The 23,437-nt window shown below is 34.9% G+C and overlaps 1 protein-coding gene across 2 annotated transcripts in view; it reads left to right on the top strand.

Moving 5' to 3' along the window:
• Nucleotides 1–21,599, top strand: part of HLTF (helicase like transcription factor) — a 72,436-nt gene extending 50,837 nt beyond the window's left edge. For both annotated transcript variants that reach the window (XM_082625952.1, XM_082625951.1), the window contains exons 16-25: nucleotides 1,373–1,511; nucleotides 2,174–2,309; nucleotides 4,488–4,667; nucleotides 9,555–9,679; nucleotides 10,166–10,344; nucleotides 11,652–11,777; nucleotides 12,087–12,199; nucleotides 12,538–12,718; nucleotides 16,297–16,377; nucleotides 18,723–21,599. In XM_082625952.1, coding sequence (XP_082482078.1) covers nucleotides 1,373–1,511; nucleotides 2,174–2,309; nucleotides 4,488–4,667; nucleotides 9,555–9,679; nucleotides 10,166–10,344; nucleotides 11,652–11,777; nucleotides 12,087–12,199; nucleotides 12,538–12,718; nucleotides 16,297–16,377; nucleotides 18,723–18,875 — 1,413 coding nt within the window. In that variant the 3' untranslated portion in view covers nucleotides 18,876–21,599. The remainder of the gene's footprint in view (nucleotides 1–1,372; nucleotides 1,512–2,173; nucleotides 2,310–4,487; nucleotides 4,668–9,554; nucleotides 9,680–10,165; nucleotides 10,345–11,651; nucleotides 11,778–12,086; nucleotides 12,200–12,537; nucleotides 12,719–16,296; nucleotides 16,378–18,722) is intronic.
• Nucleotides 21,600–23,437: the final 1,838 nt, after the last annotated feature.

The following is a 23,437-nucleotide window of genomic DNA, read 5'->3' as shown; positions in this document are numbered from 1 at the left end:
AGATTTTTGGAAGTTGAATTTAAGTAATTGCTTCAGGTTTCTAAAGTGTTCTAAAATTCAGGCTTTATACTCTTCCCTTAATATATAGGAAGTAAACGGGAAATTTTTTTTAATAAAATATTTTATTACAATTAATTTTACCTATATCTTGTTACTTTTTAAAGTGTGGCTACTGGAAAATTTAATATGACATACGTGGCTTGCATGACATTCCTATTCGACAGTGCTGCTCTATACCCTTTTTCCAGAAGCATTCATGTGCATACATATCCACATAATTTTGTATATAATTTCAGGAACTGGTAGGAGTGCCCTAAATCCCATCCATGGGTTCTAGCCCCAAATTAAGGATCTCTAAATCAGGAGTTTCACAGGTTTCTTAAGGTGCGGCATTTACCACACTATCTGCACAGATTTACCATACTGTACAGATGGGGAAACCTGAGCATCAGGCTGTCCTCACAGCCCAACAGCTGAGCCCAGGGACCCCATCTGCTGGGGTGTGGGGCTGCCTGGCCTTCCTGTACTGGTGTGGGGGGCTGGCACTGGGGGTCACCTCTTGGAGGGTGATGCTGCAGCTCTGCCTCTCTAGTCCCCCCAAGAGGAAATTGTTTTTTAATATTTTGCAAAAAAAAAAAAAGTTCAACTTCCTTTAGATAATAATTTAGGAATATTTTATATTTAAAGCATTTAAATTTTAAAATCTGAATTGTAATTAAGTGTATATAGCAATTAGCAAATGAATTCTTTTTCTGATATTCTGGAATATTGTTTTCTGTCATAGTGATTGATAATTGTTTATCTCAATTTAAAAATAAGCTTTTTTGTATCTGAAATTTGTTTCCCAGTTCATTTAGAATTCTAATTGTTGTTTGCCTATAATTCCGGTTGTTAAGTTAAAATGTTTTCCAAAATACTTTACTATAAAAATTTTAGTCTTTAGGTAAGAACATTAACTTTTACATAAAAGTAATTATGTTATATTCAAATAATTATTTTTACTGACAATCTTTATATCATCATATGTTTGAATCTGAGGCAGAATAAGAATAGCTCAGTGTTTTGAACCAAGGTCTCATCAGAGAGCTAGACTACCTGGGTTTGAATGCTAGCTCTGCACTTCATAGGTGTGGTACTTTGAGCAACATACGTCACACCTTGGTGCTTCAATTTTCTCATCTGTAAAACACAAGTAATAGTACTTCGTAAGTTTGTGAACATTTAATAATTTAATATATGTAGTGCTTAAAGCAGTACCTACCACATAGTAAGTGATGATATTAAAGAATAACAACTCATATTACTTATCAAATTACATAAAGTATTATTTTACTTTCCTGTGTTTTTAATTCATATGAAACATTTATTTCAGACTAAAGCTGATAGTCCGCTACATAGCATAAGGTGGCTAAGAGTGATCCTGGATGAAGGACATGCCATACGAAATCCAAATGCTCAGCAGACAAAAGCTGTACTTGATTTAGAAGCAGAAAGAAGATGGGTATTGACAGGTAATGATAGCATGTACTTTAAGAAAAATGAATTCCCAAATATGTATGGTTAAGTAAGTTATGAGGTAACTTTGTAAACTTCAAGTGGATATAAAATCTCTCCCAAAAATCAATTATAGAAATCATTTAATAAAACATTTCGACTTTTTTTTATAGCTGCCCATGATATAGCAACATTTGAATTATAGTTCATTTATGGAACAGTCACTATACTTATTTTTGAACTTTGGAACTCTAGACACTTTAATCCTCCAATTAGAATCTTGATTTCTCTACTTCCCATCATGGAGCTTGTTTGCTACTCATGAACCTGTACTGGAAGATGGGGACGAGAATATAAACTCAAATTAGTTTTTTTCTTCTTGCTAGTGCTGCTGATTTAAAAATCAAATAAGCAAATGTTCTTGATAGGGAGAAAGTTGAGTTTACGGGGTCTGTGGTCTTTTTGTTAGTATGGCAAGTGAGAGCTAAAAATCAGAGCCAGACTGTATTTTGAGATCGTGTATATGTTTAACAAAGGATTATAGTCACAGCTTAATAGTTAGTGGGTGCGCTTAGAACAAAGTGCCCATTTTCAAGTGTTGTCTCCGTTGATTGGGCCTGCGGATATTTTGATTGTGTACTCTGGATATAGAGTTATAACAGTTTTCTGTTCTTTTTAGGCACTCCAATTCAGAATTCTTTAAAGGACTTGTGGTCTCTTCTTTCCTTCTTAAAACTTAAACCATTTCTTGATAGAGAATGGTGGCATAGAACAATACAGCGTCCTGTCACAATGGGAGATGAAGGTGGACTTAGGTCAGTAATTTCAGGACAACTGATTAATATTAGCTACAAATAATTTTTCGCAGCTTGAAGCAGTTGCCACTTTCATTACTATTTTAACCTGACTGTTGGCTTTCCTCTCCAAAAAGTGTTTACAGCTCAATGTCTTTGACTGTCAAAAAACTGATGATTCTTGTTTGGGGGGATAAATATCTCTACCTACCACTAAAAGGTTAACTCTCCTTTCCCCTGATTTTAGTCAGAACTGTGAAGGCAGAGCTATATGGTCTTTGTGTGTTGCTCTTACCCTCAAAACCACCATTAATAAATTAAGTAGTGACAGGAAAAACATTATATGCTCAGAGAATCCAATATGCACTAAATTTTCATAACTTATCTTGTATAGCAGTGGTCCCCAATCTTTCTGGCACCACGGACCAGTTTCGTGGAAGACAGTTTTTCCACTGACGGGGGTGGGGTGGGGGATGGTTTCGGGATGATTCAAGCATATTACATTTATTGTGCACTTTATTTCTATTATCATTACATTGTAATATATAATGAAGTAATTATTCAGCTCACCATAATGCAGAATCAGTGGGAGCCCTGAGCTTGTTTTCACTTGCTACTCACTGACAGGGTTTTGTTATGAGTCTGTAAGCAACTGATTTATTATGGTCTCTGTGCAGTCACACCTCTCTCTAATGATAATCTGTATTTGCAGCCACTCCCCAGCGCTAGCATCACTGTCTCAGCTCCATCTCAGGTCATCAGGCATTAGATTCTCATAAGGAGCGCGCAACCTAGATCCCTTGTGTGCACAGTTCACAGTAGGGTTCACGCTCCTATGAGAATCTAATGCCGCCGCCGATCTGACAGGAGGCGGAGCTCAGGCGGTAATACGAGCGATGGGGAGCGGCTGTAAATACAGATGAAGCTTTGCTTGCTCATCTGCTGCCCACCTCCTGCTGTGCAGCCTGTTTCCTAACAGGCCACGGGCAGGTACCGGTCCATGGCCTGGGGGTTGGGGACCCCCATTGTATAGCTTTATATAGTGATAGCTGAATGATGTGGTAATACAGTGGCATTAACAAGAGTTTTACAAGACAGAAAGTTGTTTCTGGCGGAGACAGATAAAAACTCAACTTTTCATAAATATCAACTTGCTCATAGCCATTTTGCAAGGTACTAGGCTAATGTTCAGATTTTTTGCCTGGAGCAGTGGTTTTCAGACAGAGCGTTTAGGATTCATTAGCATTTTGTGAAATCATAAAGATGGCAGCTAGCATTATAGCTGTTCATTAAAGAAAATGAAATAGAGTAGAAGATTTAGGAAAATAGCAGAGCGCATCACACACAGTATTGTTTTGTGAAATGTTTGTTTCTGTTATATGTGTATGTGTTTCTGTGTGTTTGATGGATGGAGTAAAATATGTTTCTTACTGTGGGTTACAGTGAAGAAGATTCAAAAGCCACTAACCTAGTTTGCAGTACTGTCTCCTTGATTCCTCAGAACCAACTATTTAAATTCTGATTTAAGAAATTGTATTTATATTTCAGTGTTAGGAAAAAATCTTTTTTTAAAGAGTTGCTTCCTTTTTTTTTTCTGATATTGAGAAAAGAGATTGTAAAGGTTGTAGAATCTAGAAGGCATTTATCCCTCTTCTGAATTGTCACATCATGTTTTAATTTTTATTTTTGGCATTCATTACTTTATAAAAATTATTTATGTACCTTGATTTTCATATTACTGGAGAAATTTTTTGAAGATAAGATCTTACTCATTTATGTATTTATGGTACATAAAGACATAAATATTAGTATAATGCCTTGCGCTTAATAGCTACTTTTTAAGAATTTGAGTGTCAAACTTTGGGTGGTATAGTTGACAGAATTGAGAAGGAAAAAGAGGGTTAGTGATTAGAAAAACGGGGAGAGAGCTTAAGAAAAATAAGGACAGGATAAAAGATTAAACTGTGACAGGTACTGAATTGAGGGCAAATTTAAATGTATTTTGTTACTATAATTTTCTCTTTGTAGAATATGTCTGTCATTATAAGATTGGATAAAACTCCAAATAAGCGTTTTTTTAAAAAAAATCTTTACTAAGGTTATAGTACGGTAATAGATTAAGATATTCTTTTCCGTTCTCATTAAATTAACTTACGAAGAAATAAAAAGTTATGTGATTATTTCTTTTATTTTGATTAGGCGTTTACAGTCCCTAATTAAAAATATTACACTTAGAAGAACAAAGACAAGCAAAATTAGAGGAAAACCTGTTTTGGAGTTACCAGAACGTAAAGTATTTATTCAGCACATTACACTTTCAGATGAAGAGAGGAAGATTTACCAGTCTGTGAAAAATGAAGGCAGAGCTACTATTGGAAGGTATGGAGAAAGAAAGTCATTTTAGAAATTAGTTTTTATTTTCTTTGTTAACTTTAATTGAATAGCATTTTTTAGGTATGTTAGCAATAAAGTCTTATTAAGTGCACTGAAGTATAATTTGTTTTTTTTAACTATTTACTTTTTAACAAATTAATAGTTGAAGTGAGTGAAATAATATTATAATTCACCAGGTAAGTAATTCCTTAAGTTAGGAAAAAAGTTTACGTGAAATGGCAAGTCTTGGATTGCTAGTCAGAAGACCTTGCTTGCTTCTATTCCTGGTTCTGTGTCATGGGAGAAGATTAAAAACATTGAGAGAAGTATATCTAGAGAAAATAAACCTATTAAGGACTAAAACTTGGGGGAACGTTCCACATTAAAGACATAGGAAAGAGGAGCCACTGGAAGAGCTTCTATCAAGGGGAGATGTATGAAGAAAGTAGAGAAACTGTTACAGAATTCCAGTAAAGACTGTAATCAAGAAAGAATATATGGTCAGTAGTGTCACATAGTGCAGAGACTTAGTAAAGGCTCTTTACAATAATTTGGTGATTCAGAAGTTACCAGTATAAACTCCCAGAATGGTTTCACTAGAATGATGAGATATGTAGCCAAATTGTAGGAGCAAAGGGATTGCAAAGAAGTAGCCAGCTGTAGGGGTAGACCATTTTTCACGAAGTTGGTCTTTAAAAGGAAGAAGACTGGTAGATACGATTGACAGTTGGCTGCTGGACCAATTTTTTGATGGTTTTGTTTGTGTAATTGCTTTGAGAGGAAGAGAACATGGAAGAGACTACAGATAGAAAAGAGAATAAAAAAATTGATGGAGAAAAATAAAGCCTACTATGGAGGTAAATAATATCAAGAGTACAATCAGTGAACTATAAGACAAGATATCTACAGAGTAAGGCAGTGGGAAGTTGAGGAAGGTAGACTGGATTTGCAGCCACTGCAAAAAGTAAGGTTTTTAGAGTGGTAGACAGGCTCCACATGGTATTGGATCTATGTAAAAGTTAAATCAGTACGACTTTCCAACCACACATGGAAATCTGGAACTCGGAGCTGATGAAGTGTAGATTAAAGGTATTGGGGATTAGTAGGTGAGAAATTCTAGTCTAAGCAAGAGCACGTTTGATGTGAATGCATGAAGGAACCAGAATGAGTAGGAGACAAGTGAAGGCAGGACAGGGTTGAGAATATAGGGGAATCTTCAAAACATAAGAACTTCAGTGAGGTACAAAGCAGGTTTAATAGGAATTAGGAATATTGAGGAAGATTGTTCTAAGCAAGCGATTTCAGAGTTCAAAATCTTGCAGTGGTGATTCAAGTTTCCTTCATATTCATTCTTTCAACCAAAATTTATTAAGTGCCTGTGTGCCAGGCACTGTTGTACACATTGGGATACAGCAGAGTAAAGCAGACAAAAATCTCTACCCTCAAGGAGTTTATATTTCAGTGGGAGGTAACAGATGATTAAAAAACTAAGTTTTATGGAAAAAAAGTAAAGCAGAGAAAGGAGGTAAGGGAGCACTGAAGCTGTTTTTATAGGGTATTCAGGGAAGATGATTTCACTGAGAAGGTGATACGTGGGAAAAGATTGAAAGGAGATTGGGGTTGGGGGGCATTTCTGGCAGAGGGGAACAGCAAGTGTAAAGGCCCTGAGTTGGGAGCATACCTGGGGAGCTTGAGCAACAGAGAGGCAAGTGTGGCTGGATAATATGAGCAAGGTGGAAAATAGTGATGATGTCAGAGAGCTGTTGGAGTGGGGGTGGATGACAGTAATGTAAGGCATTGTGGCATATTTGAAGAACTTTGGCTTTTACTGTTTATGAGATTTGGGAACCTTTGAAGGAAGGGTTTTGAACCACGAGTGACTTAATTTTACTTATATTTTTAAAGGATAACTGGCTGCTGTGTTAAGACTTACATTGTAGAGCCAAGGCATAAGTAGGGAGAACAGTGGCAAAAATCAAAGTAAGGGATGATGGTGTTTTTGTTTTTACTACAGTAGTAGTGATGAAGGGGGTGAGAAATGCCCGGATTCTGTTGTATTTTTTTTTTTTTTTTTTTTTTTAAATTTATTTATTTATTTATGGCTGTGTTGGGTCTTCGTTCCTGTGCGAGGGCTTCCTCTAGTTGCGGCAAGTGGGGGCCACTCCTCATCACGGTGCGCGGGCCTCTCATTATCGCGGCCTCTCTTGTTGCGGAGCACAAGCTCCGGACGCGCAGGCTCGGTAATTGTGGCTCACGGGGCCAGCTGCTCCGCGGCATGTGGGATCTTCCCAGACCAGGGCTCAAACCCGTGTGCCCTGCATTGGCAGGCGGACTCTCAACCACTGCACCACCAGGGAAGCCCTCTGTTGTATTTTGAAGGCAGAGCCAACAGAACTTGCTGATTGATCTAGTATGGGGTGTGGGAGAGAGGAGTGAAAGGTAACTGCAAGGTTTTTCACATGAGTGGCTAGAAGGATGGGATTGCCATTTGCAGAACAGGTCTATAGGGAGGAGCAGAGTGTTTTCAGGGAAGACGAGAAACTCAGCTTTGGACACATGGATTGTGTGATGCCTGTGTGATTTCCAAGTGGAGATGTCACATGGTCAGTTGGATATGAGATCAGAGTTCATGGGAATGCTCTTGGTTTGATATAAATTTGAAAGTCACCTGTGTGTAAATGGCCATTTTAGCCGAGAGACTGGGTAAGATCACCAAGAGAGTGAGTGAAGTTAGAGAAGAGTTCTAACAAGACAGGAGTAGCTGGCGAGGTAGGAGGAAACTTCTACTTCGGTATCTGGCACTCAGAAGAAATTTCTTAAACTGAAATATTCATTTTCAGTGTAAGAAGTGGTGCCAGGGAATAATTAGACTATTGGTAAATGTTATTCTGTTTGAAAAGGTTGAAAAAGAGTAACTTTATTGAAACTGTGTTCTCAAAGAAAAAATGTTATTTAAAAATATCTTAATAGGTATTACATCTACTAACATTTATTGAGCGCTTACTACGTGTTATGCATTCATCTAAGAGCTTTATGTGTATTAATTCACAACAATCCTATTAAGTCAGTACAGGGATTACCTACATTTTACAGATGAAGGATCTGAGGCACAGAGCAGTTAGGTGACTTACACTGCGTCACACAGCTAATGAATGACAGAGGTGGTGTTTAAATTCAGGTAGTTTGGTTCTAGAATTTGTAAGTTCAATCTTTATATTGCCTATTCCTTGCATTCTTGAATACTGAGAAGCATTTGTTGCCATAATACTACTCTTACTAATAATATCAGCAGATATATATCATTTACCATAGTCCAGCACTATTCTAAATGCTTTGCATGTACTAACTTTTTTAATACAACAGTCCTGCGAGGTATGTATTATACCACTGTTACAGCTGAGGAAGCTCAAGACACAGGTTGAGAAACCTGCCCAAGTTTTCACAGTTAAATTGACAGAGCCAGATTTTGAATTCAGACAGTCTAGCTCTAGAGTCTGTCCTCTTAACCATTAGGCTATATTTCTCCTATTGCCTTAATACTTAAATACCAGATTGCCTTGGTATATAATTTTTGGATCACCCATTGTTTCTTCAGAACCTGTATTGTCTTTGTTCTACTGTATTTTATATTGAATAGTTCCATGGAAAACCTTGATTTTTATCTTATTCTTTTCTTTAAAGTCCAGCAATTTCACCAGGATCTCTGTTGATATTTTTATGGAACATGTGGTATCATTTAAATCTGTAGATTCCAGTCTTCCCCTGCACCCCCTTTTGGGAAAGTTTTCTTAAATACTGTTTTCTGTTCCATTATTTTATTTATCTCTGTGTATGCTGGATATTCTTTTTTTTCCATAGGTATCATTTTATTCTAATCATTTACATCTTTCTGTTTAATTTTGCTTTTCTCAATCCTGTTTTCCACATTCTTATGTTTTTATCAGTGGCTATCTCTCTTTTATGCTGGCTTCCCTGTGGCTTTCTCTGATAGTTTACTTTTCTCTTTCATACTTTTTAGCTGTACCAGCTCATCTTTGATCTCTATTTTGTTTTGCCCTACCTTTTCAAGTTTTGTCTCTACTTTAAGCTATTGGTGTTTTTTTAGGAGGAACTGTTTTATTGAGTGGTGTTAAATCATGGCAGCATTCTTGGTCATAATTTTTATTTGCTCTGTGGCAACATTTTTCTGGTGAGTTTTCTTTCACTGCCATTTGTTCTCTCCCTTGCTCTTTGCTGATTGTTACTCATATATGAATGTCTTGAGTTCTTTCTGGACTAGCTATTTGCAAGAGATTCATGTGAAGGGACAGGAGTCATAGCTGTATCCTCGACTGGCAGGAAATATATCCTTATTTCATTATGACTCAGGGTTACATGTGAGTTCTTTCAGATTTTACTTGTGCTCATAAAACAGAGATCAGAAGCTTTAGGGTTCCTTACAATATGGAATGCTGTAGTTATAGTCTTTTCTGAAAACACAGTAGGGCCATGTGTTTCCTTATTCAGCTTGCCTTCCCTCCGTCTTGGTATAAACTTGTCCAGGGACGTTCAAGCCATGAGCCATGCACGTAAGAGATGGTGATTTTCTCCTCAGGGAATGCTATTTTGAAGAACTGTGCTCTGGCAGGTCTGCTTGAGATCTGCAGTCATATCTCTCAGTATCTTCCTTTTTGACTACTACTGCAGTTGGCAGCCATTTCTCATATACTTTGCTTTATTGTTACAAAGCTCTCCTGGTTTCATTAAAGATAGATTTTACTTTTCTGTTTTCCATTCATGTTTTGAAGTGATTTCCAGGGAAGAAGAAAACAATGCCATTTTTGTTGCACTGTTTTAGAATAGGAAATATTATTGTTTAGGGGCCTTCATAATATTTAACATTTTTACCTCTAGGTATTTTAATGAAGGGACTGTCCTTGCACACTATGCAGATGTCCTGGGTCTTTTGCTTAGATTGCGGCAGATTTGTTGTCATACTCACCTTCTTACAAACGCAGTGTCTTCCAGTGGTCCCTCAGGTACGTAAATGTGATTGGTTTACACATCATATTTATTAGAGATATTTAAATCAGAATGAGAAATTTTTCATATGGCCTAAATTTAGTTTATTTGTCAAATGGACATTGATTTTAGAATAGGACTCAACTAGAAATATACTCAAGAACCTCTCAACAATGAAATGGAATATTAATGAGGTTTTCAAGGATTTCCAGTGATAGTCTTAGAAGAAAGGTTCAAATTGGATCGGCCTTTTATTCTACGGTAGTACCCACAGATTGTGTTACAGTGATGTTTCTGTGTAAGGTATGTTATGTGGAACTTCTGAATTTTTCTTAAAATTTCAAATTTAAATCGTGCTTTTTGCCTGTGGTAAAAAAATAAATAAATAAATAAAAAGACTTAAGACTACCCAAGCAAAACTTTTCCCTATATAAGGAAGATTAAGATTGTCTAGTCATATTACAAGTCTTGCTCTGAAATTAATTTTTCAGCCTTTTCTCTAGGAAATGATACACCTGAAGAACTACGAAAGAAGTTAATAAGGAAGATGAAATTAATTCTGAGCTCAGGTTCTGATGAAGAATGTGCCATTTGCTTGGATTCTTTAACGGTTCCTGTCATAACACATTGTGCACACGTCTTTTGTAAGCCCTGCATTTGCCAAGTCATTCAGAATGAGCAGGTTAGTTTTGTGCTGAATACAAATTGAGTGTTTGATGGAGTGGCGTTGCAGTGTCGAGTGTAATGAAAACCCAAGTCCAACAGAGACTATAAAGGGTTTTGCACTTGGATTTACTAGTGTACCTTTTATATACAGTTAATTTTATCAGTGTTTTAATAGATACGTTTCATATAATTAAGCCCTTTTCATATAAAAAGACATTTTTGGAGGTATATTTCACAGTCAATATTTTAGTTTTACTAACTCTTTAGATCATCTTTGTCTAAGAAATAGATTGGTAATGTGAGACACAAAGGTAATTTAAAAATTTCTAGTAAAACAGATGAAGTTAATTCTTATAATGCATTTTTATTTATCCAGTATATCTAAAATATAAAAAATTAATAAGATACCTTACATGATTTTTTAAAACTTAAGTGTTCAAAATTCAGGGGTATTGTGCACTTAGAACACGTTTCAATTTGTCTTTACCACGTTTCAACAGCTTAACTGCCATGCATGGCTGTTGGCTACTATAGCAAGGTAGGTCTAGATTCATGTGAAGTGGAATAATCCTTTAAGCAATCCTTCTGAGGTATAATTTTTTAAAACATTTTTATTGAGATATATTATACATATAATGGAAAATGCACGTGCCATGATTGTATAGCTCAGTGAATTATGAAGTAAACAAATCCATATAACTACTACCCAGATCTTCCTGTGTTCCTTCCCAATCATTACTCTCTCCCTCCTCTCTAAAGATAACTCTACTATACTGACTTCTAACATTGTTTTAGGTTCAGAATCTTTTTTATTGTAATGGTATTTGGTATGTAGTTATTTTAGGTATAATCTTATTAGTATGCCTTGGTACAAAAGGGACACAACAGATAACTGCTTTGAATGAACCTGATAGGACTTAACAGATCTGGACTGGCCTTATAGGCTATTAAGAAGGAAATTTTTCTTTTTTCTTCTAAAGAATAGTTCTATGGTATATTATAATTAGGTTCAAGAAACTTATTCATGGTTTCTTTATTTGTCTGAAAATAGTATAATATTTATTGTTTCAAGCTCTTGCTGCTAGTCAGGATCACCTACTTTTGCTCTCTTCTTTACCAATCCCACTTACTACATTAGAACATTATATCTGCCTGGAGTTCAGCATGTACACATTTATCTCAAATGGATGAATCTAATAAAAGGTTTACTATAATGCTGGCTGTTAGGGAAATAGAATTTACCATGCCTTTTAAAATTTTTAGGCAAATTATATTTCTGTTCCTTTGTTAAGTGTCACTCGTACTTTGTTCTTTCTTATATAGCCACATGCTAAATGCCCTTTATGCAGAAATGATATACATGGAGACAATTTATTAGAATGTCCTCCAGAAGAATTGGCATGTGACACTGAGAAAAAGTCTAATATGGAATGGACATCCAGTTCGAAGGTAAATATACATGTGCAAATGTTTGAATATTTGTTTTATGTTTATATAAAGAAATACCATATTTAGAAATAGTAATTCTGCTTTTAATCCTGTCATTTGAGTATTATGCTCTGTTGGTGGTTACTGGCTTTTTGTTTCTTTCTGGTGGTGAATTTGAGAGAAAGCGTTCAGATTATGATAGTATTTTTTTAGTCTCAATTTTTAAAAAAATTGGTGGTCTTTTACATTTGTATTTTAGGGAGATAATATGGCAGGACCTTTCTCTTCCAATTCAAAATGGAATCTAATGGGTATCCTAATTTTTTTCAGATTAATGCTCTAATGCATGCATTGATTGATTTAAGAAAGAAGAACCCCAACATAAAAAGTTTAGTCGTTTCTCAGTTTACAACATTTCTGTCTTTAATAGAAACACCACTCAGGTAAGTTCAACAGTGTTTCTCACTTGGAGCAAAAGGATTTTATATAAATGTTTTAATTTGGATAGCAAAAAATCATTATGTATGTTTTACCAGTTTTATTCATTTCATCTATCTAAAATAACAGTAACAATAAAGAATACTCCTGAGAACTTAGAATTTTAAAGATTAAGTCCTGAGTTCATAGGAAAAAGGTTGACCTCAGGGCCTGACATATTAGTAGATGATTAGTAAATATTTGTCAGCAGAAATTAGTGAAAGAATTGGTTGAATGAAAAGATTAGTTACTTAACATGTTTTTATAGTGTAGTGTTTCTTGTCTCTTTTGTCCCCTCCATTAGAGCCTCTGGATTTGTGTTTACTCGTTTGGATGGTTCTATGGCCCAAAAGAAAAGAGTTGAATCAATTCAGTGTTTTCAAAACACTGAAGCAGGATCTCCAACTATAATGCTTCTATCCTTAAAAGCAGGTGGAGTTGGTTTGAATCTTTCTGCAGCTTCTCGAGTATTTTTAATGGATCCAGTAAGTAGTTTTGTAGACCTTTTGGTATGTTACCACTTCTTAAAAAAAATAAAAGCAAAAAACTATTTGGTAAATACCTTTATAGTTGTAACTGATTGTGAAAATTCTTAGGCAAACTTTAGAAATAGACAATAACTTAGTAAAAGTGTTTTAAAGGGCTTTCTCTTAAGTGCTTTACATATATCAACTGAAATTCTCACAACATCTCTATGAGATGGATCTTGTTACTATCCCCATTTTACATGTGAGGAAACTGAAACATAGAGAAATGAAATAGCTTGCCCTGTCACACAGCTAGTGATATACAAATCAGGATCAGAGTCCATGTTTATAAGTATTACGCTGTGCTTTTCTACTGCTCTTCTATATATAGAATAAGTTTCTATTAACTCTAATGCTTTAGGGAAGTGTTTTCATTGATTCGGCCCATGAATAATGAGATCTTACTTTGTGTCAGGGAATCTTACTGGCACAGGGAGTCTGGATATAAACAAGATAGACAAAGTAGCCACCATCATGGTGCTAATAGTCTCAAGCTTTAATGTGCATAGGAATTAGGAAATGCAATTTGACCTCTGTCTTCAGATTTAGGAGTTCTTGGATGAGACTCAGGAAACTGCATTTTTATATAGACCATAGGTGATTTTAGGTGCACATGGTCCAGCATCACAGTTTTAGAAACAAGTACCATTAATGGAATGCTTTGGGTAAACTTTAGTGTCTAATACAGTGTGATTACTGTGCGCAATACAGGTCTAGGGGTAGAGTGGGATTTAAAATTCACTCTGAACTTGACACATCAAACTGTGTGACTTAGAGTTGCATCCACATAGGAGCACTTTTTTTCTGATTGCACAAAGGGGCTTTTTGGACTGGAAGCACTCTGAACTAATTCAGTTTCTAATTTGCATTGGGTAGTGTTTGGGCTAGAGGCAACCCTGTGCTGTTTCTGTGCATTCACAGGTCTAAGGTTTGTGGTTTTAGCTTGCTGCCTGAAACTCAGAAAATTCATAGCATAAAGAAATTTTACTAAGATACAAATTTTGAGTTATTCTGGTTAGGCTATCTAGTTGAAGCATGTACCTGTTACCAAGGCTTTTTTGCCTCACCTGAGGGTAACCTTTCCAGTAATATTACAACCAGAGCCATACTTAGGCATTCATGGGTTGCATGTTAATGCCATCGGGATGGCAGTGGTCTGTTGTATTTTCTTGCCTAAGTTCTGTGGATGAAGTTTTAAATCTTTGCTGGAGTTTTAGTATTATGGTTATTATAAAAAATATGCATTGTAACTGCAGGTTAAGTTACATGTTAGCTAACCGGATGATAATTCTAGAAGCTGATTTTTGGAACAGATTCCCAAATAATTATTTTTTGGTTATAATCTTAGTACTTCATAAGGAAGAGGTTGTTAATACAAAGTACAGTAATTTAATTAGTATTGTAAAGTTGACCAGAGACTAAACTCTTTAACAGTTATACTTTTAGAAAACTTACAGAATGTTTTAATAGTTTCATAGTAAGTTGGTTGTTTTTCATTGAACATTTCAAGTTTTCAGATATTGTTTCTAACTTTAAAACAAAAGCCAGGTCCTAGAAAAATAAGATTCAGTAAAAAAACAAAAAAACAAAAAAACAAAAAAACATTGCTCATGAAGACTTTTACCTCTTTGTTGAGTATTATATATATGTTAAGATTTATTTGATGAGCTTTTTTTCATTATGAGCTTTTGATAAAGTTAATTGCTTCCTTCATCACTACATATGACAATGGGAGCTATCAGTTTTATATTATCATCAAGTAAATTTTATTATACATTTAGTTATACTTGATGTATACTGCCGTCTCACCATGAGGTTCCTAGACAAAAGACAGCGGAGAGGAACATTTTATCTGAGCTCTTAGTATAGTGGTTTCAAAATGGGTCCAATTGTAAAATACAAAATATTCACAGAATGTCAGTTTTAGAAACTCATAAGCTAAATAAGTCCTTTAAATCTAACTCTTATACCGAAAAACAATCCCCAAATCAAATTATAGCAAATTAAGAGTAAAATCTCCTTTTCTCTCGATCTCAAGGGAAGTTTCCTTTTTATTTTTATTAAAAAAATTTTCTTTGGCTGCGTTGGCTCTTCGTTGCTGTGCGTGGGGTTTCTCTAGTTGCTGCGAGCGGGGGCCACTCTTAACTGCGGTGTGCGGGCCCCTCACTGCAGTGGCCTTTCCTGCTGCAGAGCACAGTCTCCAGGCATGTGGGCCTCCGCAATCGTGGCTCGCGGGCTCTAGAGCGCAGGCTCAGTAGTTGTGGCACATGGGCTTAGTTGCTCTGCGGCATGTGGGATCTTCCTGGACCAGGGATCAAACCTGTGTCCCCTGCATTGGCAGGCAGATTCTTAACCACTGCGCCACCAGGGAAGTCCCTCAAGCGAACTTTAAAAAGAAGAAAATAACTGCCTAAGTTGTACTATAAACTTGTCATCTACATATTAATTGATGATTTTGTTTCTATTTTCAGTTGGCACTTTGCTGTATAAATGTTCCTTTTCTCCAAAACACCGTTTTCAGCTTCAAGAGTCATCCCATAGTTTAGTTTAAAACTTAATGATCCCTACCCTGACAATTCATATTATTTCAAAACCACTTGACTCCTATCTTTCTAGACTGAAGAGCTCTATATCTTTTTTGCCTATCTTCCCTTTTCAGTGCTTCATTGTTTTATTCTTCACCTTAAGACAGTGCCCATGATAATGCCAATGTTAGTTAGCTAATGTTACTTTTTTTTTTTTTTTTGCGGTACGCGGGCCTCGCACTGTTGTGGCCTCTCCCGTTGCGGAGCACAGGCTCCGGACGCGCAGGCTCAGCGGCCATGGCTCACGGGCCCAGCCGCTCTGCGGCATGTGGGATCTTCCCGGACTGGGGCACGAACCCGCGTCCCCTGCATCGGCAGGCGGACTCTCAACCACTGCGCCACCAGGGAAGCCCTAATGTTACTTTTTTAGTTCAAAATAGATACTGAAAATTGTATGGCAGAGTCTTAAAATAATTTTTAGGACTTCTCATTACTCCTGAAATCTTTTTTTGTGCTTTTACATAATGAAAGGAGGAAAATGAAAGAAAAAGAACCAAACACCAGCAGAAAGGGAGAAAACTTTTTCATAAATGGACTCAATTACCTATCTTTTCTCATGTAAATTAAGTAATTTAAGAGAGCATATAAACTTCCTCTGTTAAGCAGATATAGTTTGTAAAATGGGTGGGGGGGATGAGAAAGATATTATCTGATTAATCAGCAATCATTTATACTGTGTGCTTTCTAGGTATCAGGCCCTGTATTAGGTACCAGAAGCGGTGTAGTGAAATGACAGGGGAGAGAATACCTGCCTATCATAGTAGTGATTGGGGGAGGTAGTCAGGGGCTGTGTGGAAATTTTTGTCCCCAGAGCATTTGTAATGTCATTATCTGAATTCATTCAGAAAGATTTCAGTCAGTAAAAGGTGAGTGAATAATACTGCACCAAAAGGACTTGTGCAGAACGCTCACAGATCAGGGTGGTGATTATCCAACTCATGTTCTTCTTAGGCCTGGAATCCAGCTGCTGAAGATCAGTGCTTTGACAGATGCCATAGACTTGGCCAGAAGCAAGAAGTTATTATCACGAAAGTGAGTTTTTAAGATACCTATTTTAAAATTAGGTTGATAAGGTTTTCAAAATTGTACAAATAATGCGTAAATATATTGTAAAAGATTGAAATAGAATTATGCAGAGCAAACTATGAAGATCATCTTTATTCTGTTGAGAAGGAAGCTACCATCAGTAGTTTAACATGCTAGTCAAAGTTTTTGTTTACATACATTCATACTTAAGTATATGTGTAAATTTCAAAAATTTATTTTAAGATAAATGGGATCATACTTTATTATTTTGCAGTCTGTGTTTTTTCCCCCGAAGAGTATATGTTGGAGACTACCCTGTAAGAACATACAGGTCAAACTTATTATTATTCTATCATGGTAGACAGGTAACATAATTACATCTATTTAACCAGTTCAATTTTTGCTAATAAAAACACTCCTATAATGAACATTATATTATGTGCATCTTTGTGCATATGTACAAGTACAGTATTTCTTCAGGATAGGTTAAGAAAATTAGAATTCTGGATTTAGAATCTTATTAGATAACTACCAAGTTGTTTTCAAAATAGGCTTTATGATATATGAGAATGATGTAAATTTATGCTTATGAGATGGTCAAAAAGTGACCTTCTAATACTCATTTACCTAAGACCTTTAGCATATTTGACATATCTCTTGTTAATATTTTTGTGAATTGCTTGCTTGTATCTTTTGCCCAGTTTTCATAAAGTACAAATATAGTTTTATAGTATAAAGTACTTATTTATAAATTCTGATTTTAAATGTTTTATGTATGTTGGAAATTTTTTATTCCAGGCTCTTGCTTATCTTTGAACTTTATGTGCTTTTTGTCATGAAAAAGTTTAGAAATTTTTTATCATTTAAAACGTATCAGCCTTTTTCTTTGTATCTTATGGATTTTGAGGTCTTTCTTAGAACAGAAGGCTTTATCTTCAAACTTTAAGAATGAATCTCCTGTAAATTATGTAAACTGGGAGTAGTGTTTTACAAAAATATCAATAAAAATTGCTGTACTGAAAATTTGGAGGGAAAAAAAAGAATCTCCTGTACTTCTGATTCTTTTGAAATATTTTACCTTTTGTTTATGATTTATGATATGGATCTAACTTTATTTTTTTCAGATGAAGAATCATTTGCTCCATTACCATTTTTTTGGAAAAGTCCATTTTTTTCTACTGATTTGAAATGTCACTTTATCATAAACTAATTCATGGGTCTCTTTCTGGACTCTGTTCTGTTCCATTGATCTATTTTCCTATTCCCAGGACAATATTTCTTTAATAATTACTATGGTTTTATAAAGTATGCTTTGATATCTAGTAGAGCAAAGTGCTCTAATTACCCTTCTTTTTGAAAATTGTGTTGGTTATTAATATTATTATTTACTCTTGAATTGAACTTTGGATTTGGGTTACCAAATCCCACTTAAGAAATCTTGTTTGGGATTTATTGAATTTATGATTAATTGGAGAACTGTCTTCTTTATAAATATGGAGTGTTCCCATGTAAGAACTCAGATAGTATCACTCTCCGTTTTTTTAGGTCTTTTATGTATTTTGGTAACATTTTATAATACAGCTTGTATTACAGTAACTGGGACCTCTTACACAGTGTTGAATAGCAGTAATCACAGTAATCATTCTTGACTTGTTCCTATCTTCGTTGGGACTACTTTTATTGTTTTACATTTAATATGTTATTCTTGGTAAGTTTCTAGTAGATATCCTTAAATAAGGTTGAGGACATTTATTTCTGGGTTAATGAGGATTTTTTTTTCAAGTCACCGTTTTTATCAGGAATAAACGTTGAATTTTATCAAGTGCTTCTTTATCATCTATTGAGATGATCACTTTTTTTTCTCTTAAATTTTTGATGTTATAAATTATACCAGATGAAGGCTTGTTCTTTCATTTCTGGGAAAATCTTATTTGGCTTTTTAAATACGTTACATTTATTTTGCTAATATTCCAGCTTCAGAGTTGCCTGTAAAGTTTGCTTTTTTTGTGTGTTGCTCTTATCTTGATGATGGAGTTATAATATGTAACTTATGACCTTACAGCTATATTCTTTATACAGGAAAACTATATTGAGTGATAAGGGAAAATGGTGCTCATCTCTAGCTATCATATCATGTTCTAAATATTCTCACTGTATATTGAGAAAAAAGGGGGAGTGAAACAGTTTCTAATAGATTATTATTGACCTTTGAAAGCTACATAATACTGTAAGAAAGAAGGTTCTTTTAAAGTATCATTTTCATCATGTCTCAATTTTTTTTTAATTAAAGAATTCAAGTATTGTGACCTAAAAAGTACTTAACCAATTTAACTTTGTTTTTCTTTTTAAAGTTCATTGTGAAGGATTCTGTTGAAGAAAATATGCTGAAAATACAAAACACAAAGAGAGAACTTGCAGCTGGAGCCTTTGGAACTAAAAAAGCAGATGCTAGTGAAATGAAACAAGCTAAAATTAATGAAATCAGAACTTTAATTGATTTATAATTTGTGGGATTTGGTAAGGTCAGTTTAATTAGATATATACAGAAGTTTTGGAAATGTGAAAGATAGTTTTAGAAATGAGGTCTAGAGTATATCTTCTAAAAGGAGCATATCATTTTATATTAGTGAAGAGGTATTACTAATACATAATCTCCTTCTATATATGAACCTATTTTTAATGATATTTCAGGTAGCAATAAGTTCTGTTGTATACTGTGGCCTAAAATAATTTTTTGAGACAAAAAGTTACTTTTATTCAACTTTTCATATTATCTATGCTGAGTATTTTCATATATCTTCCAAGTACTCAGCTTTTTCATATTTCAAATAAGGTCAAACCTTTTATACTTTTGACCAAATAGTTATTTTCTATGTTGGACACATTTGGTTATTCACCAAAGTCTCCCATTTGTGATGCTGTGGATTCACAGTCCATGTAAACGATTAATATGTGCACAGACTATACAAGAGATTGATTTTATTGGACCTTCAAAACCATATTTGCATTCCAGAACCTTAAATGAGAGACCAAAGTCCAGGTTAGCAAGTTACTTGTTTTTTTTTGTTTGTTTGGCTTTGTTCATGTATGTGTATGTATGTGTTTTTTTTTGTTTGTTTTACAGTGTCATTGAGATAAAATTCACATAAGTGACTTGCAATTTTATGTTCATGAAAAAAATTGGGGATTGCGTTAGAGCACTGTTTTCTCCATTTTAGTCAGGTGGTACCATTCTTTTTGTTTAAATGTAACTTGATGTATTAGTGTGTAAATACAGTCTGTGGGGGTGAGAAGGAACCAGTTCTGCCCAATTTGATTTGAATATTTAAATTATGGAATTGCTGAATAGATATTTCTATATATAGATAATTCTTATTTATGTAGTTTAAAAAAATAACTATAAACTTTTATAATTCAGAAGACTACTATATGTGAGGCATGATAATCTGGATGGAAGTTGGTCTGGATGACCTCCAAAATTGTTTCAACTTTTAAAGACATCTTAATCCCTGAATGGAAAATTTTCTTTGTTATTGTGTTTAGAATCAGACTTTGATTTTGGAACTTCAGTAATTCACCCTTACATCTGTCTGTAGATCTTTTTACTACTTTTGTTAATAATCAAACTCACGGTAGTTGCCACAGAATCCTGGATGACTCTTTTAGTCACATTTAAAACAAACTATAAATTTATCAGTCAGGTTAGGTAGTCAGTGTTAGTTTTTTCCTTAAGGGAATCTTCTTTTTTAATCCAAAGAAAGCAGAAATTAATTACTATAATAGGAGAAGCTTCATGTTTGATGATACAAATTTAAGAACCTTATATTTTACTTACAGTGTTGGAAGTGACTTGACTGAAAGATAAGAGGAGATTGGAGGCAGCGTTGTATTCTAGGGCACACATCTTAGATTTAGCACATACCTTAGCAGCAGCAAAATCCTTCCTTCTCTGTGCCCTGTCCTTTGCTCCAAAGGAACAGTGGATCAGACAGCCAAAATCTTCCCAGTCCCTTTTTTCTTCAGCAGCAGGTGAGGTAGAGGGCTGATGCAAAGGACAAACAGACCTTTCTGCAGGGATGAGAGTGGAATAATAACTTGAGGTTGGTCCACTAGCATAAGGAGCAGTAGGGAAGTTCTTTACCTTGTAGGACCAGCATTACACAAAAATCAGGTTGATCGGGATCTCATAAAATATGGTATGTGGGCTCTCTATATACCGATACTCCAGTGAGATTAAGTAGAAAAACAGTTTGCAGCAAAAAACACAACCTACTCTTCTTGCTTACAAAGGCAGAGCCTTGCAAACTCACTGTAAAGGTGAAGACTTTGCTTGCTTCTTTACCCCAAACATTTACAGACTTGTGTTGTTAAACACATTCATAATGATAAATTTGGCAAGTCATTTAAAAAATACCTTTCTGGTTTTGTATAGTTCCATTAAGTGGTGTTAAATAAAAAACAACAAATTCATCCTAAGAAAATACATAAACGACTGGAATGAAAAGTTCACATTATGTTTACGCTGTTAACTCTGTTTCATTACTACGTAGAGTAATAGCTTTAGAAATATCTTGAAAATATTGTATTCCCACTTGTGGTTCAAACTGGATTTTGTTTTAAATTTAAAATTAATAAAAGTGAAAAAATTACTAGCTTCTTCAGTGCCGTAATTGTAATGAGTACTTTTTCTTTAAAGAACATTTAATCTTTCTTTATAAATCTCACACGTCTGTTAAGATGTCTATATTATATAATTATTTTTTACTGAGAGTACATAAAAGTACTATGAGTAGCTGAGAATAACTGACTCATATTCCTACCCCTTTTTAATTTTACTAAATTTCAACTTAACTGGTTGACTTCGTGTTTAGAAATCAGTGTATATATTTTTAAATTTTATGTTAAATGTCTTGATCTTCTTAAGCATTGGTTTCGATTATTTTTATTTCTCCATCTGCCAGAAAAAGAGTTGTGATCAGAGCTATGTATAGTGGTATACTAGATAACACTCTCGATTATAGACTTTGCCCTAATTACAGCTCCAGGATTGGAAATAATCAAGAAAATAATCATCTTATGTTTTAAAACCAGTGAGTACCAATAAAATAATACTCAGGCAGTGCATGTTTTCTGTTGGCATTCATTGGTGTGTTTTTTATTCATTTCATCTATATGCTTGCCAAAGTTCTGTTCATTAGTATTTGGAAGGAAGATTCATTAAAATCATGAGGACAAATGATATGTTTGGCTTATTAATAAGAATTCAAGTGCTTAACCTTAAGTTCTCAACTGTATTAACTTTAAAATATTTGCAAAAGGTGAAATACAACAGCTTTCCTTCATTTAATTCACCCGTAAGTATGTAGTAACTTCCTTACAAGTTCTACATTCTGGAATTTGTGACCTCATTTTTATAGTACTTCTGAATAAAAAGACCCCAAAATTCTGATAGCTGTGAATAATGGTTGGGATGCTTCCCTGCAGTAATGTCTACTTCAGAGGGGGAACGGTTGATTAGAAATCCTGTAAGCAGACGTAATGTTTTCTTCCATGTTAATATATTCATAGTTATTGTGTGATAATAAGGGAGAACAGTCTTCTAGATGAAGCCATAATAATTTACTGCTTTTGAAAGGGCAGATGATATCTTATTCCCAGTCAGATCTTTTAATGGTTAAAATGGGATTTTAAAAAATCTCTTTTCCAGCTCCCTACTCAACCTTCTTGATCAAGAATTTTCTGACAAATTTAGACCTTTAAATTCTGCCTCTAAGTATGAAAATTGATTTCTGCATGAAAATAGTACAGTTTTAATAATGTATGTCATTCAAATGTACATGGAACAGGACACCTCCATTAACCTGAACTAAGTTATAATAACTAGGCTACACTGGGACTTCATGTAGAAGGACAGCAAATACCCAAATGACTTCTTAGATTGGTAAATAAAACAAATTCTAGGGCATGTCTTTGCACTTTTGAAAAATGCAAAAATAGTGCATCTAGACTCTTCCAAGAGGGTATTTAATGTGATAGATGTGATATTAAAAGTCATCAGAGAGATTATATATTAAAACATGTGCTCTATTTGCTAAAGCAGAGATAGGACTAGTGTTTTAGGAAAGTTTCCAGTAAGCCTGCCATCTTTCAATATTCTAGTTGATTAGAAAGGCAGATAAAATTAACTAGGATACAGTTTCCTGAATGTTTAAGCTAATTTACCCTTTTTGTTAGGGTAGGGAAGGGCTATTCCCTAATGAGTACATTGTAGGATTTTAAGAAGTTTTTCTTGGCACTGGTATTGATATAGTGATAAAGGTAAGTTAAATATTTCATGAGAAGTGGTCTAGTGAAGGCCACTTCATATGTTTCTTGCAGGTACAGGTGAAAGCAAGAATTAAGATAAACATTGATTTTATGCGTGAATCATACACCTTGACCAAGCTTGGAGCTCATCTCAAAAGGCATGGATCTGCCCTTTGTGTAGGCAAATTTGACTTATAGTCAAAGGCTATTATATCCACCATTATTCATGGGATTAAAAAATAAGGATATATTGATCACCTCCACAAACGTATGTTCTTGTAATCTGAGTTAATGTTGCCTATTTACACATCCTACAAAGTGACCCTTGGTATTTTAGGCTCCCTGGAACAGATTTTGCAGTATAATTGTGCAACTTTGCATGGAAAAGTTAATACTTCACCATAATTAAGGAGTATCCTTGGAAGATCAGGGAAGGAAAAAGAATCTGTTAGTCTAATTCAGTGACTTTTCAGCCTCTTTTATACGTATTATATGCTTTTTCCTATGGTAAATTTGTCACTCTTCCCTTCCAAAAGTTAACAGCCTTTACTAAATACTATTTCAAATAAATTACGTAAGCCTTTTCAGTTTAAAGCTTTTACCTCTTATGTTGTATAAAAAATAGGGTCACAAAAAGTTAACACCAGGGCTTCCCTGGTGGCGCAGTGGTTGAGAGTCCGCCTGCTGATGCAGGGAACACGGGTTCGTGCCCCGGTCTGGGAAGATCCCACATGCCGTGGAGCGGCTGGGCCCGTGAGCC

Source organism: Mesoplodon mirus, assembly GCF_964341445.2.
Source record: "Mesoplodon mirus genome assembly, chromosome: 6".
Taxonomy (NCBI): domain Eukaryota; kingdom Metazoa; phylum Chordata; class Mammalia; order Artiodactyla; family Ziphiidae; genus Mesoplodon; species Mesoplodon mirus.
Note: the sequence above shows the minus strand (reverse complement) of the source record. Positions and strands in the feature narration are given on the sequence as shown.